Source organism: Pelobates fuscus, chromosome 3 (genome assembly GCF_036172605.1).
Source record: "Pelobates fuscus isolate aPelFus1 chromosome 3, aPelFus1.pri, whole genome shotgun sequence".
Lineage (NCBI taxonomy): Eukaryota > Metazoa > Chordata > Amphibia > Anura > Pelobatidae > Pelobates > Pelobates fuscus.
The window spans coordinates 222,215,563-222,228,510 of record NC_086319.1 but is presented as its reverse complement, the minus strand read 5'-3'; the positions used below and the strand labels follow the sequence as shown (position 1 = coordinate 222,228,510).

The window sequence follows — 12,948 nt, the reverse complement described above, 5'->3', positions numbered from 1 at the left end:
CTTTAATAGTGAACGGTTAAACTCTACAATCTAAAACAAGACCGATTTAGGGAAATGTTTATTGAAAACCTTTATGTAAAGAAGGAAAAATGCACCACTTTTACTAAGCACATACAGCTATTAGGAAATCCTTTGGTTACTAAACATCCATTTCAAGATAGCATAATCAGCTATTTCAGTGGTCACAAAATCACTGTTCAAAACATTCAGAATGTCATTTGTGATAAAACAATGTCAATGTTGTATTCATTGTACAGTATTTTCTCTTTCAGGGATGCATGTTTAAACAAGAAAGAAGTCTGAAGAGAAACATTTTGTTTACATTGTTTAGGAAGCAGCTCCAGCTTTAAAAGAATCGTATACATAGTTTTAGAACATGCACAGAGCAGGAATTATCCTGTGTATCTGGTAATCATATGGGATTGGAGAATATCAAAACACAAGCAGTAAGTGAATAAAAACACAGTGATTGTCGCAGCTCATATGACAATAATTAAAACAAAATAAATAAGTAGTGAGCATGTTTGAGATTTGCAAACTTGTCATGAAACCTTTTTATGTCTAATAATTAAAACCTATGGCAGTTAGTAACAAAACTAGAATAGCAGTATAATAACTCCATACCATTAAGGGACATATATATGGCTTGACAAGAGCACTACTTACTTCTATTCAAGTCTGCAGCTGCTGGCTCTGCCCCGATCTGCCTGCTTGGCTGACATCGTCAGCTTTCACATTGGATTGACTGAGACTGTCAAGGAGGCAGATCAGGGGCAGAGCCAGCACAATCACCATCTCCTCATAGAGATGAATTGAATCAATGCAGCTCTATTAGGGAAGTTCATTGTCTCCATGCCGAGGGTGGACACACTGAATAACATTGTGCAGCACTGCCCCAGGAAGCATCTCTTGTAGCCACCTGAAGAGTGGCCAGTGGAGTTATCTCTGCGTTCTAATGTAAACACTGCACTTTATCTGAAAATGCAGATGACATGGTTTAATGTAAACAAATTATAGCACAAACATTTGCACACATGGAGTCAGTTTACAATGTTTTATGATCATCTGTAAAACATATTTAAGGGCTGTTAAGTGGTTGAAAAATAAACTCTGCTATAGATCCAAGATGCTTTCTAAATTTTTTGAAGTCAAGTTCGATATGTAAAGTATCAAATAACTTTGTACTGTTAAACACAACCCTGTCTTTAAAATATAAAGTTCTAAAAAAGCCGCAGAAGCACAGATGACATTCTTTGAAAGAATGTGCGCGAAATAACAATTCCCGAGTAAACTGATTTCGCTTCTATACTCACAGTTGTGCAATAACAGTTTAGAATTGGGAGGAATTCCATATATAGATCAATGGGAGGCGGACTTGGGGGAGACACTGGAAGGAGTGGAGTGGCAGGAAATGTGGGAGGCGGCCGCGCAGTCCTCTATGTGTGTCTCACTACAAGAACAAGCATACAAGACGCTGTTTCGATGGTATGCTACCCCAGTTAAGTTGAGCCGTATGAACCAAACTGCTACGGACCTATGCTGGCAGGGGTGCGGCCTTAAGGGCACTTACGTTCACATGTGGTGGGAATGCCCAATAGCGCAGGTCTTTTGGCGGCAGGTTACGCAGTTGCTACAAGACATATTTGAGAGAGAGGTTAAGCTGGACCCGTGGGTGTTCTTGCTGGCTAGATCTATGGAGAACTGGACAAAAGCGGAACAGACCCTGTTGCATAAGGTGAACCTAGGCGCTAGGAGAGCATTGTCTATGTGGTGATTTATAACTTATTCACGTCTTATCTGATTTCCCTTTTATGTTATAATTTAAAATATACCAGGGAGGACAGTGTGTCCACGCTATATTGTTTGTTCTACTCACTCCAAGATATGTTGGTGTAGGAAAAGTATGTAAGGAGTGTCACTCTTTTGTTTTTAAAGATGCACTGGAGACATGGCATACAAACTGTTACAATATCTTCCGATGTATTGTGTTTTCACTGTACTGTTTTACCTTGAAATAAATAAAGAATAAAAAAAAAAAAAAATAGTATTGTCATTTTCAGAAGAACAAAAAATACAAATTTTGGAAAACCGCTATTAAAAAAAGAGAAAAGAGAAAAAAGGATAATATATAGTATAGAGTATTATTCTAGACTTAGGAAATACATAGAAAAAAAAATACACCCAACTGAAGAGCAGCAATCTATTGAAAAGTTATTGTGAACAAATGTATAGGGGAAAAGAATGGAGAGAGCACTTCTACGTGTCTATACAGTACGAACTACAGTCACATTCATGGTATTGTGTGAACAAAATTAGACCAGATTAATAAACACAGGTAGCCCATTTATAAGTGGGAGACGATTAAGAAAGAGCGGGGAGACATGTAACTACACTGAAATATGGAAGGTCTAGCTCTTCACCCACAAGCTGCTGAAGAGATGGACTAGTTAATGGAGTTAAAACTCCAGTATTGATTTACTTAATTTTATATAAAAGAAGAAAAAAAAAATAGGAATAACCTTGACAATGATATAAAAGAGAAAAAAAAATGTTTAAAAAAAAAAATGTGTATTTCATGACTATAAGGTTCATATTGATGCATGAGAAATGTTAAATCAGCAGGTCCTATAAAGCTTTTAAGATCATTATAATTTAGAACAGACATGCAACAGAAGGGCGCAGATTCCGTTATTCGTTTGAGGCATTCTTGCAAGTCTGACTAACTTTCCTCAATGTAGATTAATAACGATTCTTTGTAGTGTGTCAGAGTGGCACACATCACCAGAATCATAGGCTGGTTAGTAAATGTATCACATTTAGTTTGTAAAGGCTGTTACTAGAAAACCAAAGCTTTAAACTAATATGGTACCAAACAAAGATTATTATAATCTTTAACTAAAAAGAAAATCACTCTTTGTTTTTTCCTCCCAGTATTTAATAAAGACATGTAAAATTGACGGTGGTTAAAAGTATAAAACCATTTTTCCATTGAAAAACTTTACTTTTCTTATTCTTTTCGCCTGACTAAAAAAAATTTACAAAAAAATATATAGATTAACGGCTTTTGAAAATTAGCATTTCAGGATTTTATAGGGTTATATTTCATAATTCTAAACCAAGATTTACTTTATAGTTCAACAATATTGGTAATTCACATGAACATTAGGTGTTCGGATTGCCATGACATTGATCCAGCACAGAAGGACTTCGGGTTTTTAATACTATCTGCCAGCATGAGGGTGCTGGGGTAGAGGGATATTATAGTCTTAGGAATAAAGTTTTGTATCCCTAACACTATAATGGACCTTTAACAAAAAGACTACATTCCAAGAGCAATAGTTCCGTGGTCTAAAATAACTTAATAAGCATGGTCAAATGAGTATGATGAAACACTGAAGGTGACAAAAAGGACCAATTTTTTTTTTTTTTTTTACTGGCACCTGGTATTTGTCAGCCCGGTTAGCAGCGATGGAGAGTGGAGGCGGTAGGTGAGGGAGCTGATATCTTTCAGTCCCTTTTTGCTCTGCGCCCTCACGTGCCATGCTGCAATCCTCCGATCACATAGAATAGGTGTTTTTACTCACCTTTTTTCCACCACACTGTGCCGGTTTCACCGTGGCTGACTCCACATCCATGACTGAGATCATAAATTTTGATGATCTCAGCCAAGCCAATGCTTTCCTATATAGGAAAGGATTGGGATGTTACTGCACATGCACGGCAAAACTCCATGCTGCTCCAATCAGCAGCTCCTCATATAGATGCATTGAATCAATGCATCGCTATGAAAAACATTCAGCACCTCCATGTAGAGCGTGGAGACACTGAACGTAGGTGCTGCACACTGTGAAGCACCTCTAGTGGCTGTCTGAGTAATTTTTACTAGAGGTGTTACTAGGCAACAATGTAAAAACTGCCTTTTCTCTGAAAAGACAGTGTTAACATTGAAAAGACTGCAGGGAAAGCCGACATTTAGCAGTAGGGGTTCTTGTGACTATAGTGTCCCTTTAAGAATTGTCTTTTTGTATCTGAATGCTTTGTTTGTTAAAACACAGAGCCCTTGAAATACTAGTTGGAGAAATAAGAACATATTAAGAAAATGAGGCTTTAGAGAGTTAGTACAAAAAAGCCTGATATTACGAGATCTTAGTGTGGTCAGGAGAAGTTAAAAATGTAAAAAGGTTATTCCAACAAAAAAAAATATTCAGGCTAGAGTAACACAAAAGTGTAAATTTCTTTAAAAAACAAAAAGCTACTTAGTTGTGCTACTAATTCTGAAAATCAGCAAGATTAGCCTTGATATGAAAACAAATGTAGGTAAACAATGTATTAAAAAGGTAAAATACAGTACAGATTTCTTCAGTTTTTCAATAACTGTTTGCAACAGACTAAAATATAAAAGTAATAAGTGAAATGTTAGATATTTGTATTAAAACTCAGAAGAACTCCATACTCTGGAATATCTGTTTGTAAATACTGCAAAATCTGAAAGCAGCTTAAAGAGAACACACAAATGAAAAATATTTACTTACCTTCAATCTGCTTAAAATACATTGAATATAATCACCTAAAATACATTAGAAGTTCACTGTAAAATGTTGAGATATACACACCTCACTTCGGTTCCAGCGCTACCATCTTCTGAGAATTGTAGGTGCCACTTGTGTAACAGTTCGTTCTTGTGTAACACCCACCTCCAGTTCGTTCTTGTGTAACACCCACCTCCTGTGCGTTTGACCAAGCAGGTCAAACCTGTGTGATGCAGAGATGCTGGCTTCATTGCCAGCATTTGATCAGAGTTCCTAAGCTTCCTAGCCAGCAATAGCAGCATTGGCTAGGGAGTTACCATTGCAAATGCAGTGCATGTCCACTATTTGCTATGCTTGTGAAAGCAGAAGGATCGCCTGTGGGTGGTCTTTTCTTTAAGAGTCTATGCCGAAGATGTGACTGCAAGGTGGGAGAAAGACCTATTTTAAATAGTTTTTCTCCTAATCTCTACATTTGCTAGCAAATCTGCTATCATTATGTATAGATGAAATTTTACCCAACAGAGTTTCAATGAGGATATTGCCAAAACCTGGACTAGAGCATAGAAAATAGCTACATAAGGAAAAATGCACATCTTACTTAAAGGGACACTATAGTCACCAGAACAACTACAGCTTAACGTAGTTGTTCTGGGGAGTATAATAGCTCCCTTCATGCATTTTCATTGACCCTAGAGACACCTCCAAGTGGCCACTCCTCAGATGGCCACTGGAGGGGCTTCCTGGCTCAGGGCTGCACAATAAGCAGCACTGCCGTTTAGCGTCCCCACGCTCTGCATGGAGACGCTGAATTTTCCTCATAGAGATGCATTGGTTTAATGCATCTCTATGAGGAGGTCGTAATTGGCCCTATGGGAAAGTATTGGATTGGCTAAATATCAGCCTTTTTGATTATGTCACAAAGGGGACGGAGCCAGGGCCGGCGGACCCGCGCGGCTCTGGAAATAAGGTGAGTTTGAAACGTTTATTGGGAAGCTAAGGGAGGACAAGCCACCTAAGTGGTGGGTTTAGCACTATAGGATCAGGAATACATGTTTGTGTTCCTGACCCTGTAGTGATCCTTTAATACAAATGTTAATATTAATATAAACCAGTATATTTCTAGACAATGTTGAACAGGCCGATCGAGATAAAACAAGTCATGTTTTCTACAAGTCAAACATTTTCAAATACAAAATAATGTTGCATTTAACTATAAGAAGTAAGTTCTTAAATCTTTGCACAATCATACATAGTGGGGGAATTAAAAACTCTTTCTATTTATACATATTTAGAAAACAAACAAACAAACACAGAAACAACACAGGTTTTATAAGGGATTCCCTCTCTATATGTTGAAGACACTGCATAGCAGGATCAGAATGTGGGTATTCTCGAGTCTTTTGTTTCTGGGTTTAATTTAAACACACCATCGTGACATTATTGAATCAGATAAGAAGTGGAAGGCGTTCTAAAACAAGGTAGCTGTGCTGTGGTCTCCGGCTTCTACTGAACACGTTAAATGCCCTAATGCATTTAATGGAGGAGAGGTCCATGAGCCTTGAGGCCATGAAACCTGTTTTATTCATGAAATAAAGTCCCCAATGGGTGAAGGTGTTTAAGATGACCCACTTAGCTTACCAAATAAATAAATAAATAATATCCACTCTTCATTTGAGTACAATGATGTAACAACATACCGTAATTGTTGAGAAGTGATAGACAAATAATTTAGGCCAAAAATATAAAACAGAAAGACAAAAAAACTTCCAAATCAGGAATTTTTTTCCAGCAGTTATTTTGGCTAAACTTTTTCGTCAGTTCTCCGCAATTCCCAGTTTAGCTAGTAAAACCAGAACCATGGACATCGCTGCTACATGTAATTTACATGACAAAGTTTTATTATATTAACTAAGTATCTGAAAGGAAACAAACTCTAAATTGAGCAAAGAGAGGTCATCAAGCTTCATCTGGGTACGAGACAATGCTACATTATTTGACTTTCTTCTTAAAGCAAGAAATTCAAATCAGAATTGGGAACATCCTGACTAGAATTTTATTACCCACACTCTGTATACATAATTTATATTTACAGTAGTAAAATATATGTATAAAGTAGCCCATAATTTATGAATGTCTTTTGTTTGACACATATCTCGATGACCTGGTACTGTCACCTGAGACCAGGAACTGACCGAGACAACTCCAGCCAATCCTGGAACATACTGCTGTCAGACAAATTGTATTGTAGGCAGTGCACTTTTAAAAACTGCTATAGCTCTGCTTTCATTTCACCTTTATGAACTATCTACGGGTTCTTTTACATTTATCTAAGAAGCAAACAAATTCAATCACATGCGCAGTCGTCCATACCGTCATTTATCGAAAATAATGAATAAAGCTATTCAGCAAGCTAAAAGAAAACAATGGGGCAGAATGGCTGAATAGAACCTTAGTCACTTGCTGGTCTCAATACACCTTACAAATATGTAGAAAATGATGGCTATTTTTAAGATAAGTGTACCTATTTTATACATATATTCTAGTATTATTATTATTTTTTTTTTTTTTTTTACACATTATTTCCATAATGCATTAACAAAAAAGGGTTAAGTACAGCCTGAAGGGCCGTTTAACTTCTATCATAAGTGTATTTGTTTTTCATGAGTGAAACTACTTGTGACTGGATTTGGAGCACAAGCAAGTGTCTCTTGATAGACAATTTATGTATTACTTCCTTTTATTCCATATTTGAAGTGAAGGACAAAGTTGTACTGCTGAAGTTCACAATATTTTTTTGCATTATAGCGTGAATTCATGGTGTTGCAGTGTCAAACAGCAGCTGTAGTTAAAGGAACACTATAGTCACCTAAATTACTTTAGCTAAATAAAGCAGTTTTAGTGTATAGATCATTCCCCTGCAATTTCACTGCTCAATTCACTGTCATTTAGGAGTTAAATCACTTTGTTTCTGTTTATGCAGCCCTAGCCACACCTCCCCTGGCTATGATTGACACAGCCTGTATGAAAAAAAAACTGGTTTCACTTTCAAACAGATGTAATTTACCTTAAATAATTATCTCAATATCTAAATTGAACTTGAATCACATACAGGAGGCTCTTGCATGGTCTAGCAAGCTATTAACATAGCAGGGGATAAGAAAATCTTAATTAAACAGAACTTGCAATAAAGAAAGTCTAAATAGGGCTCTCTTTACAGGAAGTGTTTATGGAAGGCTGTGTAAGTCACATGCAAGGAGGTGTGACTAGGGTTCATAAACAAAGGGATTTAACTCCTAAGTGGCAGAGGATTGAGCAGTGAGGCTGCAGGGGCATGTTCTATACACCAAAACTGCTTCATTAAGCTAAAGTTGTTCAGGTGACTATAGTGTCCCTTTAATATGCTGAAGGAAGGCACAAGTAGAGTGTTAACTTCACCACAATCTATGTAAGAAATATAAATGGTTACAGTGCTTAGACACCCTCTTCAGCAATATAAAACAGTTATCTGTTGAAAATGAACACATTTCATCCCTTTAGGATCAATGACAATTTAAAGAGATTTGCTTTATCATGTTTCTGAATGGGCAAATTAATTTTCCTTTAAAATTATCCAAAAATTTTGCTACACAGCCTGTGTTTGTGTACATGTAATTCTTAAGTCTAAATAGTGAACTACTACTACCACCTACAGAGGTAGGACTGACCATTAATTTAACCTTCTGATAGGAACTGACATCTTGACAAAGGCACACTTCCTGGGTGTAAAGCCCATGCTTACATTCAAGTCCAGGAAGCAGAGAAGGCAGTGATGACACTGCCTGACATCCAGACAAAAGTCAAAGAAAATATACATATTTAAAGGATCACTATAGGGTCAGGAACACAAACATGTATTCCTGACCCTATAGACATGTATTCCTGATCCTATAGTGTTAAAACCACCATCTAGCTCGCCTGGGCCCCTCATGCCTCCATAAATATAGCAAAATCTTACTGTATTCAAGCCTGAAGCTGTAGCTCTGCGTGCTGTTTGTCTCAGAAAAACAAGCAGTCTGCTGACAGCATCAGAAGTGGTGGCCTGATCCAATCACAATGCTTCCCCATAGGATTGGCTGAGACTGACAAGGAGGCAGATCAGGGGCAGAGCCAGCATGATTCAAACACAGCCCTGGCCAATCAGCATCTCCTCATAGAGATTAATTGAATCAATGAATCTCTATGAGGAAAGTTCAGTGTCTGCATGCAGAGGGAGGAGACACTGAATGTTTGGATGCATTTTAGGCAGCCATGACCCAGGAAGGATCTCTAACAGCTATCTGAGGAGTGGCCAGTGAAGTTATCACTAGGCTGTAATGTAAACACTGCATTTTCTCTGAAAAGCCAGTGTTTACAGCAAAAAGCCTGAAGGTAATGATATAACTCACCAAATTCAATAAGCTGTAGTTGTTCTGGTGACTATAGTGTCCCTTTAAAGATTTCATACAGAGGTAAAAAAATTTTAATGGGGTTAGGTTTTTTATTACCAAGACTGAAGTAGGCAGATACATTCTATATCTTATAGAGATCAGGATTAAAGTGGCTATTACTTCCAGCGCTGCATTACTTCCATCAGCATTGCATCATAGGCTGTCTATGTGGACTTTATATGTACTGGGCGTGCTCACACCCCCTGGAGTGGCAGTTTCTGGCAGCCCCCAACTTGGAAAGAAAAGATGACAGATTCATGAAACAAAGAAGGTCCAGAAGGACAGGTAACAACTGAAAAGAAAATGTAGGTAGCACCTGTCGCAGGACTACAAGCTGTTGTTTGGGGAAGAGGGCCAAGGAGGCTATAGGGAGTGATACATATACTAAATGGGGAATTAGTGACAGAGCCACTTTAAGGTGAGGACTAGTGTGATCCAGCTTGCCTTCTCAAACATAAATTAAACCACTTGTACAAACATACGCATGTAAGTAATTCACTAAACTGCCAAATAAGTGAAATGGCAATGTTTAATCTGTACAAGGCAAATAAGTAGGCCTTATAAATTGTATTTTCAACCATAGTCAGAAAATGACTACTAATGGGAAATTGGATGTGATCAGGCAAATAGCAGATGCACTTATGTGTAATGGTCCAAAGTTACATATAAGTAAAGTTACCAATTACATTTTAGATGCAGATGATAAAAAATGAGATTCCCTGGGACACATGCATTATTAATGGGATACTACAGGCATTATAACAACTTTCGCTTAAAGTAACACGATAGTGCTAGTAATACAAAAGTGTATTCTGAATGCTATAGTGTCCCTCTGCCTTTAAATTATTGTCCAGTTACTCACTGGGTGTGGATAGGGTTTAAAAAAAAAAAAAACCTCCTGGCAACGCTGAGGTCCCTCTGCACTGGCTTCATCTCCTTTGATGTTGGCAATGGGGAGAAGCTAGTGTACATGTGCGAAAAGCACCACACGTGCATAAGGCATTCCCAATAGTAAAGCATTGACTCAATGTTTTCCTATGGGGGATTTGAAGACACTGGACATCCTCATGCAAAGCTTGATGACGTCCAGCGTCGTTTGACAGAGTTAAACTCCTGACAGGGAGACAGTCAGTCTAAACCTTCCAATATAAAAATTGCAAGGCTAAGTGGACAGTGACACTGTACCCAGACCACTTTAAGGAGATTAAGTGGTCTGGGTGCCTATAGTTTCCGTTTAATGAAGCAGTTTTAGTGTGTAGATTTTGCCCATGCAGTGAGACTGCTCAATTATCTGCCATTTAGGTTTTAAATCACTTTGTTTCTGTCCATGCAGACCTAGTCGTGACTGTCACAGTCTGCATGAAATAAATGGTTTAATTTTCAATCAGATGTTAACTTGCTTAAGGTCATTATCTCCTGCTTAAATTAACTTTAATCACACACAGACGCTCCTGCAGAGTCTAGAACACTATACACCAAGACTGCTTCATTAAGCTAAAGTTGTTTTGGGGCATAGAGCAGGGATAGGCAAACTTCGGCAAACCAGATGTTTTGGACTACACCTTCCATAATGCTTTGCCAGCATTATGGCTGTAAAAGCATTGTTGAAGATGTAGTTCACAACATCTGGAGTGCTGAAGTTTGCCTAACCATGGCCTCCCTAGAGTGTCCCTTTCAACTGTTAGCAGCGGTGAGAGGAGGGGAAAAAAAATAAATAAACAAACACTTACCTCCCGAAGGGAGCCCAACAACAGACACAGATTTAAAGCACGTTGGGCGTGCTGTACAGTGAATAGGGTAATGCAGTATAAAATGAAAGCAGATGGAATAGAATTATAGAACAGAACAAACATCACTGAGTGACCAGAATGGTAGTCTCCCATTTGATGCTTTGTGCTAGACATATGCAGTCACTTAATAAAAGAACACAAATTATTAGCGGATGAAATATATAACACAAATATTTCATGCAAGAGGTGGCTTATAGAATGAAGGTAGGAGAATTTAATGGCTGACGATTCCGTAGCCGTTGATTAGAATAGGGGCCATTATATGACTAAACTGGTGTGTCACTCTGAAAGGCAAGATTCCATTTATTAGAGGTTGACGGGTTCCTGACATCTTTACACCAAGTGATCAGAGTAAATGCCCACAAATGTGTAGCGCTCAGAATTTGACAGCAAAAACACTAGTCTTGCTCCTTGTCGTCATAGTATTACTTAAAATAAAATCACAACAAAAATAGTTTTTAAAACACGTCACTGAAAATTCTACATTTCCAAACAAAATCTTCATCAATACAGTGAGTGACTACTATATGTCAAAACTATAAACATTAAAAACCAGATGGAGTCTATTAGCCCAAAAATGAGGCCACATATCCAAATGACAACTTTTATAAGCAGGTAGGAAAATGAACGCGGTTTACGTATACTGAATGCTATGCCTTCCTAAAGTAATTTACAACCTAGCATGGGATTATTGATTTGGGACTCAAATATATACCATTCATATGTTTACACAGGTACAGACCTACATAACTCGTGTTGAGAGCAATTATCCCAATCTGTGTAATAAAAGGTCTTTCTGTTAACATACTGGCTATAACATACAAAAGAGGGTTACGCTGATTTTCCCTAAAATAAAACATCACGTACATTGTTACAATTTAACCGCATTGACTTGCGCATTTTGAATGAAATCAACGCATTTATGTTTAAGAAAAATACTAAAAAGAGTCAAATCATTTACACATGCTCTACCTTTCCCCCATATCAAGGACCAGGTTACCACATGATGGCCACCATAATGCTTCTCACCAACATGGACGGTGGCCATTGATTTATGCCACACGACCAGTCACTCAGTCTGGCGAGAAGGCCTATTCATATCAGACCATTACCACAAAGTCACTTACCTTCTTTATTAAGTCTCATAACCTCCCTGCCTTTTCCACCTTCTTTTCCAGTCTCTTCTGAATCTACATCTGTGAAAGAAAGCACAGCCAAACTCAGGAGGTGCATCTTGGAAAATGTAAACAGCAGTGAACATGCAATGTGGAGACCAAGTGTCATTTCATCTTAGCCACAGGACTCAGGCACCACCAGCCTCTGAGAAGGTGGCTACCTGCACCTCCATTGATTAGTCATACACAGGATTTATTAAAATACACAGGCGTGCATGATAGACCCCAGTTGATAAAACAGCACAGACAGCACTCAAGGATGGGCCTCTCTCTCTCTCTCTCATAGACACACAGTAAATCCACACACTCTCAGTCTTAGTCTGGATGTGCTAGCTCTTCCTCTCCCTGGGTGTCTTCCCTGCTAGTGGGGGGACTACGTTCCAGTCTACCTCTATGGGGAGCAGCACAGGGCACACCAAGGGGCACTCTCTCACTTTTATTTGATACATAGCATTCTAAATGCACGTCTAAAGCCAGGGTGTGTGGGCTGACTGCTGGCTCTCAGGGCCAATGGGCAGGCGGGCAGGGCCGTGTTCTTACTGTCGGAGCAGTGTATTTTGGCGGCGTCGATCCAGGAGGACCACGGTTTGCCCAGGAACGCCTCCGGACTGGGCACTTTGCGATCCAGTGTCGCCATTGCTCTTCCTTCTTGTTGCTTTTCCTTTCCTTCGGAAGCGGAGCGACACGGGATTCGAGGCTCGGTGACGTCATCTTCGGAACGTTCCGACATTGAGCTGAGTGGATGGGAGGGGGGAAGCCGAGCGGCTCTGTCTCTGATCCTCCTTGCTTAGGCTTTGACAGCCTGTGGGGGGAGGCGATGGCGCCAGGCGACCAGAGAGGGCGCTAGTCTGACTTCTCATTCATATGAAAAGTGGCTTGATATCGTGCACACACATTGCCTGGTCTGACCATTATTAGCTAGAATTGTTAGACCAAATTGTGAGGGAAAACCAACAAATCCCCTCTTTCTTTTAATAGTATTTTTTTA

At 38.8% G+C, this 12,948-nt stretch overlaps 1 protein-coding gene across 2 annotated transcripts in view; it reads right to left on the bottom strand.

Moving 5' to 3' along the window:
• The window catches only part of ATXN7L1 (ataxin 7 like 1), a 134,026-nt gene extending 121,378 nt beyond the window's left edge, over positions 1 to 12,648 (bottom strand). Inside the window, exons 1-2 of one of the 2 annotated variants that reach the window (XM_063448119.1) lie at positions 12,501 to 12,648; positions 11,913 to 11,981 (exon numbers count right to left, since the gene is read on the bottom strand). In XM_063448119.1, the coding sequence (XP_063304189.1) occupies positions 11,913 to 11,981; positions 12,501 to 12,597 (166 nt within the window). In that variant the 5' untranslated portion in view covers positions 12,598 to 12,648. The remainder of the gene's footprint in view (positions 1 to 11,912; positions 11,982 to 12,500) is intronic. The other variant, XM_063448116.1, reaches the window with a different exon arrangement.
• Between the last annotated feature and the right edge of the window lie 300 nt (positions 12,649 to 12,948).